Source organism: Gracilinanus agilis, chromosome 1 (assembly GCF_016433145.1).
Source record: "Gracilinanus agilis isolate LMUSP501 chromosome 1, AgileGrace, whole genome shotgun sequence".
NCBI lineage: Eukaryota > Metazoa > Chordata > Mammalia > Didelphimorphia > Didelphidae > Gracilinanus > Gracilinanus agilis.
Window position 1 is genome coordinate 772231630 of NC_058130.1, and position 25750 is coordinate 772257379.

At 41.3% G+C, this 25750-nt stretch overlaps 1 protein-coding gene across 1 annotated transcript in view; it reads left to right on the forward strand.

The window, feature by feature from the left end:
* The window catches only part of SEZ6L (seizure related 6 homolog like), a 111268-nt gene that overhangs the window by 46601 nt on the left and 38917 nt on the right, over positions 1-25750 (forward strand). Inside the window, exons 2-5 of the mRNA XM_044685472.1 lie at positions 526-1263; positions 14297-14430; positions 22064-22256; positions 25140-25325. Coding sequence (XP_044541407.1) covers positions 526-1263; positions 14297-14430; positions 22064-22256; positions 25140-25325 — 1251 coding nt within the window. The remainder of the gene's footprint in view (positions 1-525; positions 1264-14296; positions 14431-22063; positions 22257-25139; positions 25326-25750) is intronic.

Consider the following 25750-nt stretch of genomic DNA (forward strand, 5'->3'; position numbering starts at 1 on the left):
GAAGGAAAGAAGGAAGGAAGGAAGGAAGGAAGGAAGGAAGGAAGGAAGGAAGGAAGGAAGGAAGGAAGGAAGGAAGGAAGAGCATAAAATTAAATGTCAGAGCTGGGAAGAGCCTAAATTATAGAATGAATTTCTTTCCCTCTTTGGTCTCTTCCAGTGTCTTAGATCTTAGGGCTAAGGTCTCTTCCAATGATGATGATTCTCTCTCCTTCAGCTACTACCAGTTCTGGCATTGTCTGTTACAAGACCCCTCCTAGTTCTGACATTCTATGTTCAAAGATCCCCTCTAGTTCTGATGTTCCCTGTTCTAAGGCCCCTCCCAGCCCTGACACTCAATACCCCAGTGCTCTATTTGACCTTTGGAACAAATCACTTCTCCTCCCTGCACCTCCATTTACTCATCAGTGAAATGAAAGCATTGGACTAGATGCTCTCATTTGCTTCAAGGTCTCTACCAGCTATAAAAGTCCATGCTCCGAACCAAGTAACTGAGAATTTCTCTGCATCTTCTATTTTCTTTCCTAGATGTCGATCCAGAAGGCAGGGTTGGGCCGTCCAGCTTATATCGCCTGCATTCTGAAGAACTGGCCAACAACAAGATCACAAAGGAGAACGGGGAAGGCAAAGTAAGCGCCTCTCCAAGTGTAGCCCAGCCCGGGGAAGATACTCTGGAGCGAGGACTTGAGGGGACAGTTCCAGCTCACCTAGAGCACCTGCCGGTGTCAACAGCACTCACAGAAGCCAGTGGAAAGCATGCTTTTTCACCAAGGAAGAAACCTCCCTCTCTCAAGCAAGTAAACACGGCAAGGAAGCATTTGAGGCCAAAGACTACTCCTTCCATGCTTCAGAGAATGTCTTCCCAGCCTGCCCCCTCCAGTCCAGGCTTCTTCTTCTTCACAGAAAAACCCCACGCCTCAGGGGACCTGGCCACCGGTACCCTGGAGAGCAAACATGGAATAGCCGAGCAGCCCTCCTGGTTGGGCCGGAAAGGTGGTGGTGGCCCCACCACCCCAGCCCCCCTGGAGATCTCCCCCTATACCTCACTGCCACTCCTGGAACACACCCTGCTTCAGAGTCCAGATGAGGCTGAAGCATCTATTCCCACAGCTCAGGAGGCTCCATTAGAGGATGGAACCAGTCCCATTCCTGCGAAGGAGAAGATGGTGGAGAATGAGCTAACCAGCTCAGCCTCAGAGGAGAGCCAAGAGACAACCACTTCGACCATCATTACAACCACAGTCATCACCACAGAGCAGGCGCCAGGTCAGGAGGCTTTCATTCTCTCAAGCTATGGGGTGGGAAACCTTGAAGTGATAATAACAAATGGCCATTAGGTATGATTTTGTGGTTTACAAAATAAGCATAAGGTCCTAGATTTAGAGCTGAAAATATATCAGAGGCCAACTAGTCCAAGGCTTTCATTTTATATTTGAGGAAACTGAGGACTAGTAAAAAGTGATTTTCTTATAGCCATTTGAGTTAAAGGTAGGACTTGAACCCAGGACATTTGACTTCAGTACTCTTTCCACTACCACAGTGAAAGGGAATAATTGAAAATTAGTTTGAAATTAGAATCCCAGATGGTTAGAAAGCTTATAGGAGGATAGATATAGTAGTAGGAGAGACTCAAACCCAACTCAGCCATTTTTCAGATGAGGAAACTGGGACCCAAAGAGGTTAAGTAATTTATGATTACAGGATTATAGTTCTAGAGCTAAAAGAGACCTCAGAGGCCTTTAGTCTAAGTCCTTCATTTTACAGATGAGGAAATAGGCCCCAACAGCTTAAGTGACTTGCCCGGGGTCATGCAGGTAGTAAATGTACAACATGGAATTTGAACCCAGTTCCTCTGACTTCAGAGTCATAGCTCTTTCCAGTGAATCTTTATGTCTTCCCATATAAGTCCTAGAGACTTCTTTGAAACTCAGAGAAATTAAGTGACTTGCCCAAGATCACACAAGTAGCAGATCTGGGCCTTCTTTCTTCAACTGCAGTTCTCTTTCAATTACACCATTCTCTCCTCTGAACTTTACAACAGATCACTGAGTTCTCCCCCACAGTTTTATAAGGAAGCAGTAGAAGGGACTTTTTTTAGGATAAATAGCTAATAGATGGTAAGAATAAAAATAAAAATAATACTCAGGCATTTATAGTACTTTAAAGTAGATAAAATGCTTTCCTCCTAACAACTCTGTGAGACAGGTAATGCAATTCCTGTGTCAGGGAACTGTTAGCTCATCAGTACAGGAAACTTCTAGTGAGGGAATTCCCTTTACTAAGCAGACAATTTAGTATATAAGTATACAAAGTCCAGGACATTTCCAGAGACATAGAGTGGTTAAGTGACTTGTCCAGGGTCCCACAGCTAGAATCAGAAGGAATGTAGGTCTAGATTTTCTTGATTCCAAGCCCAGCACTTTATCCATGACTACAGGCTATCTATACAAGAAAAATATTATGCTGTTCATTCTATTGATGAGGAATCTGAGACTTATAAAGTAAGTGATTTGCCTATGGTTGTATAGCCAATAAGTATCAGAAGCAAGATTTAGACCCAGGTTTTTCATGATTCCAGAGCCACACCTCTGCCCACTCCCTTGCTCCTAATAACAGCTGATGTTTACATAGCATTTTCAGGCTTATAAAGCACCTTACATATATATGAGGATTATCGTCTACTCTTCATAGCAACTCTGTGAATAGGTGTTATTACTCATTTCACAGATAGGAAACTGAGGCCCAAATAAATAAAGTGACTTTACCAAGATCAAATAACTAATAGGTCGTTAAGTAGTTAGTTAGTTAGATGGGTGGGTAGGTAGGTAGATAGGTAGATAGATAAAGAATGAATAAAGATAGATTTGGATGGATGGATGGATGGATGGATGGATGGATGGATGGATGGATGGAAGTGGGCATGGAGATAAGAGACAGAAATATATCAGGAATAGGACTTAAATCCTAGTCATCCTGACTCTAAAAGCTGAGAATTATGCACTACATCACTCTTCCTCCTATTATGTGGAAAGCACAAAGTTGAGGTAAAACAAAAAATCAGATAAGGAGCGCACAGTCTAAGAGGAAGACATGACCCAAATATGGATACCTACAATACACAATATAAATCACAAATTCCTTAGAGAGGAGCAGAACAAAGTATGAAATTAAGAGGGAAGGTAATTACTAACCAGGAAGTTCATAGAGAGGAAGTATTGAGGTTGGGCTTTAATTCATGAATAAAAAGTACAAAAGGGAAGGGGAGAGTTCTAGAACTATAGAAGATGCAAGGATGGGAAAACCCAGTGTATGTTCAAGAGGCAAAGAGTTTTCCAGTTTGGTGGAATTATGGAATGGATAGAGGGAAGTGACCAATCAATCAAGAAGTGTTCATTAAGTTACTACTCTTTGCCAGGTGATAATGTGAAAGGATATTCAAAGACAAAAATGAAATAATCCCTCCCCGGAGGAGTTAGCTGGAATATGAAAAGAGCGTAAAACGTAGAATGGGAATAGATTGTAGAGTACTTCAAGAGTCACAGAGAGAAGAGTCTGAGAAAAGAGTGGAGAGGAAGGTAGAAGGGAAGACCACAGAGGGGAGGAGCCAAAAACTAAAAACTTTAAATGTCAAATGAGAGTTTTTTTTAATCCTTCAGGGAATTATCGAAACTTCTCGAGCAGAATAGTAACATGGCCAGATCTATACTTTAGGAATATCTATTTGTCAGCTGCATGGAGGATAACCTGGAAAAATCAGAAATAGAGATAAAGAAAAAAATAAAGAAAAAAAAAGAAATAGAGATAAAGAACTAAGAATCACCTGCATAGAAAGAGTTGAAGTCATGGAAATTAATGAGATCATAAAAGGAGGGAAGGTAAATAGAGAAGAAAAGAGAGCCAAAGGGAGATCCTCCTAGAACAAGCACACTAGGGAGTCAGGATAAAAATAAGTCATTAGTCATTAAATAAGTTAGGAAAAAGGAGGTGTATATGGAGGAAGTAGGAGAGTATGTTGTCTTTTAGACCGAAAGGAGAGAGTCTAACCAGGAAGAAAGGTTGGGATGATCAGGAGTTTAAAATGTTGTAAAAAGGCTAAATTGGGGGGGAAGGGAGGGTAGCTGGGTGGCTCAGTGGATTGAGAGCAAAACCTAGAGATGGGAGGTCCTGGGTTCAAATTTCTCTTCAGACACTTCCTAGCCTTGTGACCCTGGCAAGTCACTTAACCCCCATTGCCCAGCCCTTACCACTCTTCTGCTGTAGAACCAATACACAGTATTGATTATAAGACAAAAAGGTAAGGGTTTAAAAAGTTTTTTTAATAAAAATGTTAAGGTTGAGAGAGATTGAAAAGGGAGAAGAGAGAAAAATGACCATTGGATTTGGTGATCAGGAAATCTCCAGTGACTTTCAAGAGAATAGTTCTAGTAGAGTGACAGGGATAAAGGTATATTAAAAGAAATTGATGAGAAAATGGGTGATGAATTAGTAGAGATATCTAGTATAAACTTGGTCAATAAATTTTGCTATGAAGTGTATAAGAGATTGGGCTGGAGTAGCTGAATGGGAGAAAAAGGTCAACAGAGAGCTTTTATTGGGTTTCGGTGAGTCAGTGATGAAGGAAAAGTAGAAGATACATAGCAGGAAAGGATGAGTGCTGGTAAAAGTGAGCAGGGGGGCAGATGAAGGCATTCATTAGCCTTCATGAGCCTTCTGCCCAGAGGGAAGGAAAGTGGGAGTGATATGCCTAAAAGCATTAAGCAATAGAAGATTGGTGCTAAAGAAGCTTGCATCAGATGGCCTCAGCCTTCTCTGTGAGGTGGGAGGACAGGCTGTGCCCCAAGTCTTTTGGCTTTCAATCCACTGCCCTTCTCACTGAGGCACAGCTGCCTGGAGGATGCCTTATGTTCAGAGCTTTTTGCTTTTCAAAGGGCCTTCATACAAATTATCTCATTCATTCCTCAAAAGGATTCTCTCTCTAAAGACATTTACATGCCACACACATTTACCATTCTTTTCCCATCACCAAACAAACATAATTTCCAGGAGACTGAAATTAATTCCGAGCTATTTCTTATCAATGTACAAAGCTCCAGTGTTCTTGCCATCCCCTTCTCTTGTCTCCCCCTCCTCTTTCCTGTGTAGGGCCTCCTTTCCTTCATCTTCTACACAAATCTGAGATTCAGTGTTTCTGCTAGGTCAGATTTTATCCTAAGATCACAATTCTTTGTCCTCCCTTTCTTCCTTGCTTTCTAATAAGACCCTGTGTTTTTGTTGTCAGAGCTGGTTCATTTTTTCCCCAGATCAACTCTGGCATATTATAATATATAATATTATGTTTGGATCTACAAGACCTGGGTCAATCACCAAGCACTTATTAAGTGATTACTATGTGCCAGACATTGTTTTAAGCACTGCAGAGAAATAAAGAAAAAGACAAAAAAAAAAAAAAAGCATAGTCCCTGATCTCAAGGAGAGCATAGGAGGAGAAAACATGCAAACATGGAACATGGAAGCTATAGACAAACTACAAATATACATATATGTGTGTGTGTATATAGATATATATATATGGAGAGAGAGAGAGAGAGAGAGAGAATAGATGGAACAATAAGCAGCTTGGTGGAGCAATGGAAAGAACACTGGACTTGGAAATAAGAACTCATCTTCCTGAGTTCAAATCTGACCTCAGACACTTACTAGCTGGGTGACCCTGGGCAAGTCACTTCACCCTTTAGGGCTCAGTTTCCTCATCTGTAAAATGATCTGGAGAAGGAAATGGCAAACCCATTCAGCATCTCTGCCAAAATAAACTCCAAATAGAGTTATATAGAGTCAGATATGACTGAAATAACTGAACAATAGAAGATGGAGCAAGGAAAGGGAGAATTATAAGTCTATAAAAGACACAGGGCAGAGTATATTCAGGAGGCAAAGAGTTATTCAGTTTGGTGGCATCATGCATTGCACAGAAGGATCCTCTCAGAAGGAAGGCATGATGGGCTGAGGAAACCAGAAAAGCCACCTGCATAAGGAAGAATTTGAGCTAAGTCTTGAAGGAAGCCAGGAGGCAGAGATGAAGAGCGAGGGCATTCCAGGCATGGGAGATCACCAAGAAAAAGAAGCCTTGTAATGCGAGATGGGACATCACTTTAGAGGAATAGCAATGAGCCTGGTATTGCCAAGATAAAATATATGATGGGAATTCAAGTGTAAGAAGACTGGAAAGATAAGAGATCTGGTTATGAAGAACTTTAAATGTCAAACAGGGTTCTTGGAAGTCATAGAGAGCCTGTGGAGTTTTTGAATTTGGGGTGGTGACATAGTCAGACTTGTACTCACGTTGGCAGCTGAGTGGATGGATAGATTGGAATAAGGAGACATGAGACAGGGAGGCCAATTAGACAGCTATAACAATAGTCCATGGGAGAAGTGATGAGAGGGAATTAGGATGGTGGTTTTGTGGGCAATGAGAGGGAAGATCCATAGGAGAGATGTGAAAATAGAAACAACAGAATTTGACAACAGATTGGATGGGGGCAGTAAGTTCAGTTGAGGAGTCAAGGATGCCATCTAGGTTGAGAGTCCAGTTAACTGAGAGAATGGTGGTGCCTTGAACTAAAATGAGAAATTATCATAGAAGAGGGGGCAGGCTTGTGGGGAAAATATAATGAATTCTCTTTTACACATTTTAGCTTTGCAGTACCCTATGAGATAACCAGTTTGAGACTGGACTTGAGTTCAAATCCTAGCTTTCTCAATTGTTTCTGTGTGATGGTAGACTAGATAATTCCCATCCTGAAGCCCTAGTTTCCTTCTCAGTCAAACAAAGATAGTTATAGCTCTGATGACTTCCTCACAAAGCTGTTGTGAAGATCAAATGAGAAAATTGATGGAAGGTGCTTTATAAACCTTAGAGACCAATAGAAAGAGAGCAAAGGAAATGAAAGCTGTTGTTATTGTTGTCGCTATTGTTTTCCATCTTCTCATATTATATCACCACCATCATCATCTCATTCTTCCATTTTTCCATGAACTTTTTGTATAAAATGGTCCTGGGCTAAGTCTCTCTCCTGCTATTATCCTTTGATATTTAATGTTTTACAGATTGTGGATAGATATAGATAAATAGATAAAATGTAGAAATAGATATAGAAATAAATAAAAGTTATGGCTTTTTAATGGGGAGGGGGCAGAGAAAGGAATCTTCATTATTGGAGAGAAGTCCTATATTGATAAAATCTCAGATCTCTTAGAGTCTTGGAGCATCACCTTGGCCCACAGGCTCTCAGGGCATTCAGAATGCAATAGTAGTTGCTGTGTCACCTCCCCCCTATGCCCTTCTCCTAGATAGTTGCTAGTTCACTGCCCCAGAACTTCATATTTCATTGTCCTATTTAGTCAGGCAGGATAAGGATCATTGTGTCCATTTTGAAGATGAGAAACAGAGGCCCAGGGAGTGGCAGTAATTCATTAGTTTCAGCCAGATCTGAAATCAAATTTCCAGTCTCTTAATTTAGGGCTGTGGCTCTTACATCCAGGGTCTTTTCTATATTGCTCCATTCATGGAATGAGCTATGAGTAAAAGGAAGAGTGATCCAGGTGGCAGAAGCGGGCACTCCTAAACTGAAGAAAGTCCTCCTGAGCTCCACATAGCTCAGCTCAAATGCCTCTTGGTGCAGTGATGAGTGTATGGCACCAGGAGTTAGGAGATTTGGCTTTAACCTCTACTACTAGTTAGAGGCAAGTTGGAGAAGAACACTGAGCATCCAATTCGGAGTCAGGAAAACTCGAGTTCAAATGACTACCTGTGTATCCCTGAACAAATCATTTAAACTTTCTTAGCCTCAGTTTCTTCATCTGGAAAGTGGGGATAATAATAGCATCTACACCACAGGGCTATAAGGATCAAATGAGATAAAAATGTAATGAGCTTTGTAAACACTGAAGTGCAGTCAGAATGTTAGTTATTACTCTATAAAGTGGCTGGGACTTAGCTTCTTCTTCTACAAGATGGGAATTTTCTAGATGGTCTCTAAGGTTGTTCCTGGCTCTAAAATTCCTGTTCTCATGTTCTAGCTCTGACATTCTCTGTTCTAGCTCCAACATTTTCTTCTATATGTTTTAAGGTCCCATCCTTCTCTGACATCCTCAGCTCTGACATTCCCAACCCTGGCGTTTTAACATAATAAATATTCCCATATTAGCCATAACCAAAAACATGTGCCTCACTCTCCATTTTCCATCTGCCACCTCTCTGGCAGGAGGTGGGTCCTGTGCTCCATCTTCCACTCTCTGGACCCATGCTTTGTCATTGGACTGAGCCGAGCTCTTAAATCTTTTGAAATTGTTCATCTCTACAATTTCAAACAAACAATGATTTATTGAGTGCCTCTTGTGTGCCAGGCACTGGGCTAGGAGCTAAGTGATACAAAGACAAAAATTAGATGGGCCCTGCCCTCAAGAATCTTACATTCTACCCAGAAAACAAACAACATGGATACATGTAATTATTTGTAAAATCTATACAAATTAAGTACAAGATAATGTCAGGGATGGGGAGTGGAGTGGTCAAGGGGGACACCAAGATCTGGTAGGGATTGGGAGAAGCCTTCCTTCTAGGCTGCCCTTTAATCTAGTCTTATCCATTTGTCATTCCTCCAGGGACTTAATAAATGCTTGCGAATTAATCCATCACGTGATGGAGTTAAATAGCCATGGAGATGCTTTCCAAGTCTAAAACTTGATGTGCCTCACTGAAAATGCTGGGATAAATTTTAAGTCAGAAGGAACCTTAGGAATCACCTAGTCCAACCTAAACATTTTATGAATGGGGAAAATGACACCAGAGAAAGGTGACTTGCCCAAGGTCCCTATGCAGTATAGTTTGACCAAAACCCATCCCCTAGAGAAAGAAGGAAAAGCATGTAGGTAAAAAGAACTAAAATATGATCACGGATGACATATTGTAGGAAAGATTCTAAGAAGGTGGAGAGTGTCCAGAGGAAGGCAACTAGGTTTACAAAGATTCTCTAAATCATGGAATATAAGAGTGAATTGAAGAAAATTGGGATATTTAGCCTGGAGAAAAGAAGACTCAGGGAAAGGATATGATACCTTCAGGTATTGAAAGAGCTGGCATATATTGCAGACTATTTTTGTTGAGGTATAGGTTGGACTAGATTAAAGGTTTCAGACTCATTGTCATTTATTCCCCAACGTAGTCTGAACCAAATTATAGCATAATAAATACTTAAATAAATAAAAATACAATAAATGTAGGAAAAGCTAATTTATGGTTTTCTAAGTCAATACATGGCTACAGGGTCCATTTCTATTTGAGGCTGACACCACTGGATTAGATGACCTTCTTGCCTCTGAGATTCCATGAATGGCTAATGACTACATGGGAACAATTCCTGACCTTTTTTGTTGTTGAGTCTTTTCAGTTTCGGTCAACTCTTGGTGATTCTCTGCTGAAGTTTTCTTGGCAAAGATATTAGAGTGGTTTGCTATTTCCTTCTCGAGCTTATTTTATGGATGAGACAAACAGGGATAAGTGACTTGCTCAGGGTCACATGGTTGGGAAGTATCTGAGCCCAGATTTGAACTCACAAAAATGAGTTTTCCTGACTCCGAGCCTGAGCACTCTATCCACTACACCACTTAGTCGCCCTTGAAGCTGTTAATATAAGTATCCATTAATTCTACCAACCCTTGAGTTAATCCTTCTCTTTTCTCATTATTGGTGTGTTCAAGGGTAGTTAGGGGTCTGCCTACCCAAGACTGTTATATTTATAAAAGTTTCCACTTCCTTTTTCAACCTCAGTATAAAACTCCACACACCCTAACACCTTCGGGCCACTCACAGGAGTTTGCTACTTTATTGCCTAGGTCATAGTTACATGTATAACTTCCTCTCCCAGAACAAGACTGGGAACCCAGAGTGGCAGTGAGTAGGAATCACATTTCTCAGTTTGTCAGTAAACATTTATTAGGCTCCTACTGTGTACTGTGCACAATTCTAGAGATACAAAGAAAAGCAAGAGACAGTCTCTGCTCTCAGTGAGTTAACAATCCAAGAGAGAGAGAACGTACACAGACATGTGTGTACATGTATGTACAGGATAAAGAGGAAATAATCAATAGAAGAAGAGATTAGAAAAGGCTTCCTGAAGAAGGGAGAATTTGAGCTAGAACATGAAGGAAGCCAGCAGAACCAGGAGGTAAAGAGAAGGGAGAGCATTCCAGGCATGAGGGAGAGTCAGAGAAAATGCTTCTGATTCAGGAGATGGAGCATCTTGTTGGAGGAACAGCTGGGAGGCCAGTGTCACTGGGTGAAAATCCCTGTAACCTCCCGTGAAAAATTCGTAAGAATGCCATTGATAAAATCTAAAGCAACATCCGATATTAGAAGTGTTCTTATCCAGTCATTTCAGCCTTCAAGAGGCTAACATCCTAATTTGTTTTTGTTCAGTCATTTCAATCAGGTCCGACTTTTCTTGATCCCACTTGGAGTCTTCTTGGCAAAGATACTGAAGGGTTTCCTTGTTTTCTCCTCCAGTTCATTTGATACATGAAGAAACTGAGATTAAACAGGATTAAGTGACTTGCCCAAGGTCACACAGCTGAAGATGAGTCTTCCTGATTCAAAAATCAAGCTCTAGCGACTGTATCCCCTAGCTGCCTCAGATTAGAGATAGGTTGTGACTATATTTTTATACGTTAAAATCCAGAGCTCGATTAATTCAGGCATAAAATAGCCGAAATTGGTTTGGAACCTAGTTCTGACTTCAAATCCCATGCACATCCCATTTGACTATCATGATTATTCTTACTTATCTCTTTGCAGTGCTAATAGTCATCTTGCTAGTAGCCATGTACATTCCACAGGGCCTAACAACCTGCAAAAAATTGATCATTAAATAGCTTCAGATCATGACAGTTTTAGGACTGAGATAGAGGTGGCTCCTCTGGGGTACTTTCTTTGCCATTTTTCTGTAGCTGATTGGTGTTCTATGCGTCCTTCCTAGAAAATGACCCTCAGAAATACTCTTATGACTTCAGTAAATGAGCCAATTTGGAGACCAGTGAATTATCTTTCCCAGCATGCTTTATTCAGGAACTAAAAGAGAAGGGAACAGGGGGGCAGAGAGTTGACTGCAGCTCAGTGAGTGGCAAAGGAAACTCTGGAAGCCCTTTATGGGTTTGCATTTATATTTTATTTTGATCCTGCTAGAGTCTAGGAGCTCCCAAAATTGTTTTTTCCCACAACTCCAGACTCTCTTCTCACCATTTCTTTCTTTTTTTTAATAGCCCTGACCTTCCATCTTAGAATCAATACTGGGTATTGGTTCCAAGGCAGAAGAGCAGCAAGGGCTAGGCAATGGGGGTTAAGTGACTTGCCCAGGGTCACCCAGCTAGGAAGTGTCTGAGGCCAGATTTGAATCCAGGACTTCCCAACTGTAGACCTGACTCTCCATCCACTGAACCACCCAGCTGCCCCCTCTCACCATTTCTAAAACTAAAATCTCAGTTGTGATCTCACTCAGAACATAGGGCAACAGGGACCATGCCTCAGGTCACTAGAATGCATCCAGGGACATTACCTTCCTCTTCATGCCAAACACCATTGCGGCTCCTCATCTTCTTGTCTCCCAGTGGCCCTCGACTCTACATGGTACAACTACCAGTCCAGGTACTACCCTATAAAGGCTCTGTCCCCATTATGAGCCTCTCCTTTCCAACTACAGTAGCAGGGGCTCCTTCCCCACAAGGACTCTCTATCACTCTTCCTAGTAGGACTTTGCCCAGTGGGAAAACATCCTATAGGTTTCCCCCTGCCCCAACTTCACTCATTCCAGAAGCATAATAATGACTGATCTCCTCTCCATTTCAGCATTTCCAACTGCTGCTCCACAACAAATATTTATCCACTCATAAAACTTTTCCTACCAAAGATACTTACTTATGTTCATTGAATTTGAAATCTAGAAAGGACCTTCTATGTCAGCCTCAGTGACTCATGATGAAGCCTACAGTATAATGGGAAGCTTGGCCATTGCTCGTTCAGTCTTTTCAGACTTTCTTACTCTTCCTCATCCTATTTGGGATTGTCTTGGCAGAGATACTGGAATGGTTTGCCATTTCCTTCTCCAACTCATTGTACAGATGGGGAAATTTGCCCAGGATCACCCAGCAAGTAAGTGTCTGAGGCTGGATTTGAACTCATAAAGCTGAGAATTCCTGGCTCTATCCGCTGGGCCACCTACCTGTCTAATCTTGCCTATACTCAATAATTTTATTTACCCTATCTGTATAAACTTTCCTATAAGACTTTGGTTTTACCTTAACTTATTACCATGTCTAACCCTCCCCCTTGCAAGCAGGCTGGTCTTCTAGAAAGAGAATTGAGTTTCTTTCCCATTAGAATGAAAGCTTTTGGAGGGCAGGGTGGTTTTTGCTTTCTCTTTTAAGGTGCTTCTTGATTAATTGATTGCTTTGAAATCAGAGAACCACTTATTGCCTGTATGTCCTTGGACTGATCATGTCAGATTTCTGTGTCTCAGTTTCCTCCTTTGTAAAATTAGGGGGGATTAGACTATATGGACTCTGAGGTCCCCTTTGGCTCTGAACCTCTGACCCTGAGATCCCAGCCCAAGCCCCTCAGTAGACAGAAAAGAAACTAGTAGGAAAATGCCATCACAGTTGACGTGAGGCAGTGAAATGAATTAGATTTGGAGTCTGGGGAATTGGGAAACCATGTTAAAATACTGACCCTGCTGCTTGTCCTCTGTGTGGGGTGGCTGGAAAATCCAACCCAGTTGAAAAAGCATATTAAGTATTTTGGGACAACTAGGTTACACAATATATAGAGTGCTGGGCTTGTTGTAAGGAAAACCTGAGTTCAAATCTGACCTCAGATGCTTTGGGCTAGTCACTTAACCCAGTTTGCCTCAGTTTCTTCATCTGTAAAATAGAGAACTTGTATCCAATGATCTCTAAGGCCCCTTCCATCTTTAAATCTAAGATTTTACTAAATCAGGGCATTGGAATTAATAGCTTAAGTCCTTCCCAGACCCAAGTCGATGATCTGATGCCCAAATTTACTGAAGGATTAAATAGCAAAGATGAGATTTGATTGAATGTCCTCTGGCTCCAAAACTCTCTTTGCTGATACTCAAATCCTAAATGCATATTAAAACCTCTCATCTTAAAAAACTAAAAAGTCTGTACACAATAACAGCAATATTAGACTATGATCAGCTGTGAAAGACTTGGCTACTCTCAGCAGTACAATGATCCAGGACAATTCTGAAGGACTCGTGACAAAGAATGCTGTCCACCTCCAGAGAAAGAACTGGTGGAGTTGGAATACAGATCAAAGCAGAGGTTTTTCACTTTAGTTTATTTGGGTTTTTATTTGGGGGTTTGGGTTTTATGGTAGTATTTTCTTAGAACAATGACCAAGATAGAAGTATGTTTTGCATCATAATACACATATAACCCACATCAAAGTGCTTACCATCTCCAGAAGGAGAGAAGAAAAAAGAGGGAGGGAGACAATTTGGATCTTATAATTTTGGAAAATGTATGTGGAAAAGTGTTATTACATGAAATAGGGAAAATAAAATATCTTTTAAAAATAATAATAAAAAACAAATTTCAGTTAAAAAACAAAACTAAAAGGGCTAGGGGGCAGCTGGGTAGCTCAGTGGATGGAGAGCCAGGCCTAGAGACAGGAGGTCCTAGGTTCAAATCTGACCTCAGACACTTCCCAGCTGTGTGACCCTGGGCAAGTCACTTGACCCCCATTGCCTACCCTTACCACTCTTCCACCAAGGAGCCAATACACAGAAGTTAAGGGTTTAAAAATAATAAAAAAAAAAAACTAAAAACTAAAAGGGCTGCATGCTCTTTTTCCGTTCTAATCTCCCACCTTCAGCAATTTCTTTCTCTCTGCCTCCCAATCCCTTCCACCTAAGCCTCCAAGGCCTCTAAGGCTGATGCCATAGAGCAGGGGTTCCCAAACTTTTTTGGCCTCCCGCCCCCTTTCCAGAAAAAATATGACTCAGCCCCCTGGAAATTAATTTTTTCTAATTTTAATAGGAAAGATAAATGTACCTGTGGCCATCACCGCCCCTCTGGATCACTGCAGCACCTACTAGGGGGCGGTGGTGCCCACTTTGGGAATCACTGCCATGGAGGGTGGAGTAGTTGTCCTCCATAATGTTGATGCTTTGCTGCCCCTCTGAGAATGTTAGTCTTGAGTTCTAAAGTTCTAACTACAATGTCTATTCAGCTCTCTGCAGCGTCACCTTCTCTGATCCTGAAGGCTACATAGATTCCAACGACTATGCCCCACTGCCCCTGCACAGCTTCCTGGAGTGCACCTACAATGTGACTGTCTACACTGGCTACGGGGTGGAGCTCCAGGTAACAGAATGTGTTTTACTCAGCTAAGCATACTACAGAATTGATGGGGAGGGGAATGTCTATGTGTTGCCACATGGTATAGATGTACTTACTCTCTGATTAGAACTCCGTTTAGCATCCTTTCAGAGAATACTACTGGAAGGGTGGATTGCAACCTCCTCATTTTACAAAGAAGGAAACTGAGGCTCAAGAAGTTTAGATGATTTAAGTCAAACAGTAGGATCACAAAACCTCTTTCTTTCTGTTTTTCCTCTCTCTCAAACTATCTATTAATCTATCTATCCATCTATCTGTCTGTCTGTCTGACTGTCCGTCTCTCTATTTACTATCAATCTGTCTATCTGTCTGTTTATCTATCTGCCTGTCTATCTATATATACATGTACACACATACATAAACACATATCTACACATGTGCTGGTGTAAATCTATACATATGCAGTTTATACATGTATGTGTCTATATATTATTATATCTATATATTAACATCATATTTATATGCATACATATATATGTACAAGTAAAAAGATGGCAATTGAGAGGAGATATAGGGGAAAACATGAACAATTTTCCTAATTCTTCTTGTGATATACAGTTGACTCAGAGTTCTAGAAGTCTATGCTAGTCAGATAAGCTCTAGTTTGTTCTGTCAAGCTGGAAAGACTTTGCATAGGGATCCATTGATGAATTATATATTTGGGTAAAAAGTCCAGCTAAGCTCAATGCTGAGAGGCTCATCAATAGGTTGCCTAGGAGTGATGAATTTTGAGGTGGCCACAACAAGTTGAGGAGAGGTTGTGTTATGCCTCAGAAAAGGAATTACTCAGCAGGAAGTTAAGTGATTTGCCCAGGATCACACAGTTAGGAAGAGTCTGAGGCAGGATTTGAACCCTGGTTTTTCTGACTTCAAGTCTAGCGCTCTAGCTGCCCCTAGAGTTCCAACAGCCATGAAGGTGGTGAAAGCGGGCATGCTGGAGTGCTTAAAGCTTGGCTGGACATCAACAACACTCAGATCATCTCCTGCATCCCAGGCCATCACCAGTCATCATGGCATTTGTCTTGCCATTAGGCTCAATGACTCTTCAAAAGAGAATGAGGCTGCAGACTCACTTAAATTCAGTTTATGCTGGAGTCAAAAGACATCTTCAGTGATGTCATTTGGGTCTTCTTTGAGTGCAGTGGCCAATAACCAATCACCTCAGGAAGCCAAAATCACAAAATCTAAAAATACTGAGGTGTGCCTTAGAAGGAGAGGGACATTCTAGTTACCACGTTGTTGTGTGTCTGGTGCAGAAGTACTAGGCCACTGCTATTCTCCAAATCATTTCTGCTACCTGGAGAACACATGGAAGAATATTCAAGTATACCAAATCCTCAACTATATCTTACCCCTAACTTCCTGGGGATTCTGGGAAAACTCACTTCGCTTTTCTGGGGATGAGTTTCATTCAGCCACTCAGTAAACATTTATTAAACACCTACTATGTGCAATATGCAATACTAGGCACTAGAGATTAAAAGCAAAATGAAAAATATTCCCTCCCCTCAAAGACTTTATACAGTAGAACCCCCTTTACAATGGTACCAGCAACCAACAGGTCTGTCCTCGGCATCATGCCTGCAGTCTCTCCACCTCAGTTATTACTGCTGCTTTGATGTTCACTTTTTTTACTTTCGTTTGTTAGGGGTTTTTTTGGGGGGAGCTTTAGAGCACCAGACCAACAGGCAGAAAAGGGGGACTACACATATATGAGGTGTTATAAAGAAATAGGGGGAGTACTTTACTCCTAGGGGATATATGGATACTGGTGAGGGAAGCTGTGTCTCTGTATTCTCCTAGGATCTTGGTGTTGGGGGAACACCAACCCCGATCACCCTTGTTAGATGTTATAATCTCCCCTCCTAAATAACAGTGCCCAGGAAGGACCCCAATGGTCAAGTGGATGGGTAACCCTTTCAGGTCCTGCTTGGGGTTGTATCAGTTATTAATATTGGGCTCTGATTAGCCTTGGATCACATTGTTCATCTGACTGCATTTGCTCCCTCCCTAAGTGTCGTGATATAATGACCACTCAGGAAGGTACTTATTAAATACTTTATCTATGATCTTAATTAGGGAAAGGATAATCAGGATATAGATTGGGGATTAGAGACCCTGTCAAACTAATATCTATGATCTATAATCCCTCAGGACTGGAGGCTATTGATTTATAAAGCTCGAGCTATTGTTCTTCACAACCCTCTCTGATTCAGCTTGGCCACTGCCAAACCAGAGATAGTAGTCTGCTCTGTGGATGCAGCTGTATTGATGATTTCCTCTCAGCTTTCTTATTATCAGTTTGTGATATGTTAGCTTTCACAGCCTTCAGGAAGTAACCACCCTTAAAAAACCACCCTTTTCTTCTCAGACCTCCTTCCTCCCATTCACCACCTGGGCCCAGATATCTAAAAGCTAAGATGATTCAGATGTCTAAAGACCTAGGGAGATTCAGAGAGAACCAATGATCAACGGTCAGAGACCCACAGATAAATGGTCCAAGACCCCAAGACCCCAAAGATCAATGATCAAAGGCCCCTCCCAGATGGCTGTTGGGGTATTTATACTCTCAGGCCAACCGAATTTTGCCCCTGGCTCACGGCATCTGGGAACATTCCGATGTCTCCAACTGTCTCCCCTGTCAATCAAGGTGAGACCAACATTTCCCAGGGTTTGAACATAACAGGGGTCACCACACATTTGCTTATATCTGTGGTTTCAGCCATCCATGGTAGGTCTTGGAGCACATACCCCATGGCTGCAGGTGCCCTAGTGCTGTATTCTACTGGAGGTACACAGCATTTTGATATGTAGCCCAGAGTCACAAATCCCTGAGCTTCCGTGGACCCCATCCATCTTTGGGAGTCGATGCAGAACAGTGATCTCTCTTTCAGGCTGTCATCGTCAACCAGAGGCAAAGCTTCTAAATATACCTCATGTCTTGGTTTTCACAAATCTTGGTAACAGAATTTGCAGATCTCATACAAGCACTCCAGGTAACAAATGCCTATTAGATAGATGTCAGTCTTTATTTGATCCAATAAGATAAATAAATTTGGCAGAAAAGACATTCTGGAGACTATAAATGGATACAGAAAACAAATAAAGTACTTATGGTAGCAAATAATTCATTCTTCAGAAGGGAGTTGGGGTTACCACTGGAGCGATAGGTTGACATTCTAGTGAAATCCTTTCCCACAGGGTCAAGACTCCTAGTTTGACTCTATAACTTATATTTCCCCTAGAAGGCAAACCCATTTGGGACTGCCGTACAGATGACGATGCATTGCTCATTAGACCCACACCTCCAAAATTATTCACAGTAAAACCAAAGAGTCAATTAGCCAATAAAAATTAGTGTCTAGTAGTAAGTGCCAGACAATAGCGCTGGGAATACAAAAATGAGTGGCTGCCTCCCAGGAGGATCGCAGACTAATGGGACATACAACATGCAGACAACTATGTAAGAACAAGCTATAGATGGGATAAGGTAAAAATAATCAGCAGAGGGAAGGGACAGAGAGGTGGCACAATGAATAGCATAGTGGGCTTGAAGTCAGGAAGAACCATCTTCTTAGTTAACATCTGGCACATACTAGCTGTGTGAACTTGGGTAAGTCACCGGTGAGGAGGGAAACTATTTCCAGCGTAAGGGATAGCCAGTGAAAATTCCCACAGTGTAAATGGAGTATCTTGGTCTCCTCTTCCTCCCATGATATGGTTTTAATCCCTTTGTCCAGCAGCAGGGTACATCTGCGTGATCCTCATCAAGTCTCTCTGAGAACTTCTCAGGAGCCCCTCCCTCCTTTTCTCTCTCTAGGGTCAGATATCCAAACTCTCAAACTTGCAGTTGCTCATGAGTCAACTGCCAAAACTAGCGCTTCTCCAGAAATCTCTTCTCTGGCTAGAAGCCTAGAATTCAGAATCACACTGCCTAGGAAATCAAGAACCACCACTACCACCACCCCCTCCCCAGCCCAGGCAACATTGACAAACACATATGGCTCTGCCATGTGCTCCTGCAGGAACAGTTCTTTCACCACCCTGGATGCTATCATCTCCTGGGTTGAGAAAGTTGACTCTCAGAGTTGACCATCACTCAGAAAGTAAAGAACTCATATATGTCACTTCCATATGCTTCCATCTTAATGCATCCACAAAAAGCTCTGGGAAGAGACCTTTCAGTCGTGTTGGCTTTTCTCCTCCCTCCCTCCCTCCCAAGAACCCAAGTCTATTCTGCTGTTCTCTAGTACATATTAGAAACAAGGAACGGTGATAAAGTAAGTAAAGTGATAGGTCACCTTTACTTAGTAAACTTTAACAGAGGATTGGCTCCTACCAAGAAAAATCTGTCTTCCCAAGAGCTCCAGCCAACCAAAGAATCTATTAAGCAATCCTAATCACTAAAGAGGATCCTGTGTAAATAGAAAATTTCCCCCTGAACCCAGCATCCCTTTCCCTTTTTGTCTTCAAGTTGCGTGCTTAGGTTGTATAGATGTATATGTGTATGTAGCCCCTCTCTCTCTCTCTCTCTCTCTCTCTCTCTCTCTCTCTCTCTCTCTTTCTCTCTCTTTCTGCTGGCTGTGCTCTGTGCTCTCTTGGCCCCATGTGGTGCTGTCTCAGGAAACTTCTTTCTTTACTGAGGCTATCATTTTCCTTTTGCTTCAAGTTATTTTTAATAAACTTTATAAAATATACTTGGAGTATTTGGATATTAATTTTTAATCTTACAATCATATGCACAAAAATATCTATGGCAGTTCTTTTGTGGTGGCAAAGAATTGGAAATCAAAGGGATGTTCGGGGGCAGCTGGGTTGCTTAGTGGATGGAGAGCCAGGCCTAGAGATGGAAGGTCCTAGGTTCAAATCTGGCCTCAGACATTTCCCAGCTGTGTGACCCTGGGCAAGTCACTTGACCCCCATTGCCCACCCTTACCACTCTTCTGCCTTGGAGCCAATACACAGTATTGACTCCAAGACGGAAAGTAAGGGTTTAAAAAATTTTAAAAAGGGGGGGGGGATGTTCAACAGCTGGAGAATGGCTGAACAATTGTGGCATAGGATCGTGATGACATAGTGTATCAGGGGAGAACTTGCAGAAAAATAGGAAATGGACTGATGCTAAGTGAAGTAAGGAAAATCAGGAGATCATTGAATAGTAACCAGTAACAAAAATGTTGTAATGATGGCAGAGACTTGACTCCTCTGATCAATATAGTGATTTAAGACAATTCCAAAGGACCCATGATGGAAAAAATGCTATCCCCCTCCAGGGAGAGAACTGGTAACTCTGGGTGAAGAGCGAATCATAATTTTCTCTCTTTGTTTTTTCTTACTTTGCTTTGTAATATGTCTAATATGGAAATGTGTTTTGCATGATTTCACATTTATAATTGATATCATAGTTTGCCTTCTCAGCGGGTGGGAAAGAGATGGGTAGGAGGGAGAAAATCTAGAACTCAAAATTTAAAAAGAATATTTAGAATAAATAAACAATAAATAAAAAAGAGGGAAAGAAAAGTAAGGTAAAGCTAGATGATGAAGGTCTCTAAATGTCAACCTTAGGAATTTATATTTTGTCCTAGATGTAATAGGGAGCCACTGGTGATTCTTGGGCAAAGGAGTAACACAGTGACGTCTGTGGCTTTAATTTGGGGACTCTACGGAGGATGGATTGGAGAGAAAGAATACTAGAAGCTAGCAGTCTTGGGAGTCTATGCCAGAGGTCCCTAGGGTCTGAATTACAGGCATACACTAGAGGAAGTTATTATTTAATGAAAATATAGGATGACTTTATTTAAAGGAAAATGATTTTCTTTCATGTAAATCATCCCAACCCTTAATTAACCTTTTTGGCCATTTGGGATTTTTGTATATTTTGATTTAATTCCTCCTGAAATATTTAGGAGTCATGAAACATGATTTATCTACAGATTTCAGTCAGGTGGACTCGGACTCAGGCAGCCCTAGAAGTGGGAAGGAGTAATCCAGACTCAATCTTGCCAGTCCCACCTCAAAGTACATGGCACTGAGGATGAAGATCTCCACCATGGCTAATCTATCAGCAGAGAGCAGCAGACTAGATGTCATTAGGCTTCTGTTTTCGATGTAGATGGAATGCACCTGGAGAGAGAGGAGAGTGCATTCCATTCAGAAGCCCCAGTGCACCTGTGTGTCACTGAGCATCCTTTCATTTCCTGTGTTTTGAGGACACCAATTCCTCCTCCCTGCAGGTTTTGTGTCTATATTTGACCCATGTGAAGAAATAGAAAGACATAAAAAAAGAGAGAAAGGGGGAGGGAGATAGACAGAGACAGCAACAGACCTAGAGGCAGATAAAAAGAGAAAGACCAAAAGAGAAACAGAGACAAAGAAAAGGGGAAAAGACAACAGGCAGAAAGAGGCAAAGGCAGAGAGGGGTGAAGGGAGGGAGAAGGAGAAAGGGAAGAGAAGAGAGTAGCAGAAACAGAAAGGGACAGAGAAAGATGAGGTCAGGAAAACAGAGACAGGGAAACTGAGAGGCAGAACTCTGGAAGTGAGGAGAGGAAAAATGCCAGTCATAGGACAAACACAATCAAGGGATCGTAGATTTAGATTTGGAAGGGCACTAAAGATCATCCAGTCCGAAGTCTTGTCACTATTTGATAGATGAAGAAACTCAAGTCTAGAGAGAGAGGATCACAGTCATGCAGGCATCACAATTGTAATGGTCTTGTGTGTTAAAGAGCAGAGGCAGCAGTGTGTGATGCACCAGACTGAGAGATAAAGGATGTGGGTTCAAATCTTGATTCTGCTACTGTCTGTGGGACTTGTGGCAAGTTCCTTCCAATTCAAAATCTTATGGTTTTTTCAGTAGTTATATGGGGGAAACAAGTACTAATGGCAGTTGGTGGTATAGAGAATAGAATTCCAGGTTTAGGGTCAGAAAGACTCATCTTCATGAGTTCAAATCTGATCTCAGGCATTTATTGGCTGTGTGACCCTGAGCAAATCACTTAACCTATTTTGCCTCAGTTTCTTCATCTGTAAAAGAAGCTGTGGAGGGAAATGGTAAACCCCTCTAGTATTTTGCCAAAACAAAAACAAACAAACCCAAATGGGGTCATGAAGAGTCAGATACAATTGAAATGACTGAATAACAAGGCAATTTATTGAAGAGTTTCAACATGATGTACTGTGTAGTACAAGGGATGCTGACTCTACAGTCAGAAGATAATGTCAGAATTATGACTCAGAACACTTATCTTAGGGTTCTTGGGCAACTGGCTTGCCCTCCTTGGGCCTTACCTTCTTTATCTACAAAATGACCCCCAAGGCCCCTTCCTACTTTATGATCCTATGATTCCCCTACTGCACCTCTCTTGTGTTCTGATTCACAATAGATGTTCAATAAATGTTTGTTCTTTGACTAACCGATATCACTAAATCTCAAGTGGGCTCCCAGACAAGGCTAGAGTGAGCTGGTGATTTCTGCTGATTTTTCTGGGGCAGCCATTTCTATGGGGAGAGGAGTAATGAGAACAAGACTGAACCATGTTTCTGTCTTCCAAAACTTACCCCATCCTGTCTCTCCTGTCATTGTTCCTTTCTTCTTCAGGTGAAGAGTGTGAACCTGTCTGAAGGAGAGCTGCTCTCCATCCGAGGAGTAGATGGCCCCAACCTAATGGTCTTAGCCAACCAGACCCTTTTGGTGGAGGGACAAGTGATCCGAAGTCCAACCAATACTATTTCAGTCTACTTCCGAACATTCCAAGATGATGGAATTGGGACCTTCCAACTTCACTACCAGGGTAAGGGTTAGACAAAGGCTGACAGGGTCTTGAGTTCTTTGGGTTTGGAGCTAGAATCCAACGTTCCTTCAAAGCCTCTTTTGCTCTCTCTTCTTTTCTCCTTTTTCTTTTTCCTTTGTTTTTTCTTCCTTTGTTCTCTTTACTTTCTCTTCCTCGTTCTTTTTTCTCTCTTCCTCATTGTCTGCTTTTTTCCTCTTCTTTTTCTTGTATTCCCCTCCTTTGTTCACTTTTCACCTTTCCTCTTTCATTTATTTCTTGTTCTTGTCTTTATATCCCATTTATCTCTCTCTTCTCAGTTCTTTTGTTTTTCTCTTTCCTTTTCTTTTTTCTCATCCATTCTTCCAGTTTTTCTTCTTCCTTTTGTTTTATTTAATCCTTCCTTTTCTTCCTCCAGATCCATATTTCCCTAAGAACTCAGACTTTCTATACTCTCCCAGTTGTGTGTGTTTACAAGAGAGTAAACCATCTGGATAAAAATGGAAATGTGCCCCCAGCATCTAGATATCTAGAACCATTCAGTTTTATAGCATGTGGACCAAACATATAGGTGGCTGACTGAATTTTTCTCTCTCATCCAAAAGTTTCCACTTCATGTAGAGATGGGGCATTGTCTTGTTTTTGTTGCTGTTGTTTAGGGAAGGTTCATTTTATTTTGTAGATACAGGAGTGCATCGTGGATTTGGAGCAGGGGTTGTTTGGAAGAAAGGCTGCTATCTATAATTCTCACTTGTCTTATTTTATTTCTGTCTTTTCTTCCCCCAGTTTCCCACTAAATCAAGAGATATATCATAGCACAGGCTGTTTATCTCAGACTGAATGTAATAATGCATGTACAGTGATTTGCAAACTTTGAAGTGAATTTAAGGTATCGTCCCCACCATCATTATAATAATAATTATTATTCAGTAGATACACTTTATTTTTACCATGTGACTTTCAAGAAAACTATAAAGAAAAACAAGAGTAATAACATTATTATTATTATTATTATTATTACTAATTCTTCCCCCCAGGGCCAAGCAGAGCCTAATTCCATCTCCACATAAAAGTCCTTCAGATACATGAAGAAAACCATAAAGTCCCATCCTAAGACTTCTATCTACAAATTAAACATTCCCAGTCACATCCCTTTCTCCTATGTTTAAGCTTAAAAGTTAATATACAGTGTCTCCAAGTAGTATATTTAATAAGCTTTTAATAATAATAACTTGAAGTAAAGGAAAATTAGAGCATTAGTTATGACAAGTTTCCCAGAACTCCACTTGGGAGAAGAGAGCGAGAGGGAGGAGTTACACAAAACTTATTTCCTAAACGTGAGGATGAGGATGCAACATGGATGAAGGGGTAAAGGATTCTGAGAGATGTAGTTCAGGGGTTCAAGATTTTCTAATTGTACATATGGCATGAGTATCCCCATTGTTTGTCTTTCTTTAGATACTCCCCAACTGATCAACATCCTTCCTAAAATATGGCACTTGGAAATAAATAGAATTCTCTTGATGAGAAAAGGGGAAAAGAAGAATGAGATCCTCATGTCCCTAGTCTTACATGCCAAGAAGGACACAATGTGCCATCCCTACATAGAATAGACCTCAGAGAACATCTAGTCCAATCCACCTAATTAATACATAATTTTGTGGCCCAGAACCTATAAACCTGGTTTACAGAAATCAAGCTTAATCTCTTGGGACTTGGCACATAATCATGTTAATTGGTCCATGCCTGCACCCAGGATTTCCTCTGAGAATATTAAAATTCTGCCTCCATAACAAAGGGAAATGTGTTGTGATGCTAACAGAACATGAACTACATAAAAATAACCCTTTTTTTTTAACCCAACAAGGAGTGGGAATTTGGCCTTCCAAGGTGACCACATTGAAGTTGTGAGAACTCATTTTGAGGCATATATCGTGAACTTCTTTATAAACAACTTGTCTCACTACTCTATGATATATGACTATTTGTTTTCCCAGGGTTAAGAAGTCATTTCAGAGGAGCGTGTTTCCTCCACGGATATACTCCCAGGAATTTTCAGTGTTAGAAAAATGCTGAATGTAGTGTGGTAGAGACAATTGCTGAGCTTGGAATTGGATTCAGATCCTACCCTCTATCCCTTCTTAGCTGTTTGATCCTAGAGCAGTGATTCCCAAAGTGGGCGCCACCGCCCCCTGGTGGGTGCTGCAGTGATCCAGGGAGCAGTGATGGCCACAGGGGCATTTATCTTTCCTATTAATGGCTATTAAAATTTTTAAAAAATTAATTTCCAGGAGGCTAAGTAATACTTTTTTCTGGAAAGGGGGCAGGAGGCCAAAAGAGTTTGGGAACCCCTGCTCTAGACAAATCATTTTACCACTCTGAATCATGGGTGGCTCTAGGCAAGGGTTCTTAATTTTTAGGTATCCTGAATGCCAGTCCAGTGAAGCCAATGGTTTCCTTCTCAGATTAAGTCTTTTAAATACATAAATAAAATAAAATACATACTATCACAAAGAAATCCAATTATGTATGTATATATATACATAATATTCATATATGTAGTATCTATATATATACACACACAGATATATAATTGGATTTCTTTGTGATACTATGTATTTTATTTTATGTACATATATATATATATATATATATACACACATGCAGTTCCTGGATGCCAGATTACAATCCCCTGACAATCTGCATTAGTGAAAGAAGCTCCCACACTGGGACTTCCTACAGAACTCTCTAGTCAAGCAATAGGATGAAATCCCCCCTCTGTGGCCCCTGGGAGAGATCATCCTTCTTCATTAGCACAAATTGGATTTCAGGATTTCAGGTGAGTTCTTTGTTGTGGGTTTTGTTTTTCATCTTGCAAAGGGAAGTGTTCATTGTGTTTATTTATAGCCTTCATGCTGAGTTGCAGCTTCCCCCGGAGGCCCGCTTTTGGAGATGTCACAGTGATGGACCTGCATTCTGGCGGGCTTGCTCATTTCCACTGCTATCTGGGATATGAACTGCAAGGTGCCAAGACACTGACTTGCATCAATGCCTCCAAACCTCACTGGAGTAGCCAGGAGCCCATCTGCTCAGGTACAGCCAACAAAAATAGACCGAGGGGAGCTCATGCGAGGGGAGCACTGGGGGTAGCCAAGTCAGGCTTTGCCCTCCCCTCTCCCCCTCTTGGATCTCAGAACCCCAGGGGAAGACAGCAGCATATAGCATGGTTGCTAAGGGAAGGGAGGGGGAGGGAATAAGATCATCTAGTTTCTGACATGGACAGGAAATCAATGGGCATACAGTCTAACCTATATCAAGTGAACAAGTGTTTGTAAAGTGCTTACTCTGTGCCAGGCACTGTGCTAAGTGATGGAGATACAAAAAAGGAAAAACACAATCTCTGCTTGCAAGGACCTTATATTCAAATGGGAACAACAACAAGGAAACACCAAGATAGATAGATTGAGAGAGAGAGAGAGAGAGAGAGAGAGAGAGAGAGAGAGAGAGAGAGAGAGAGA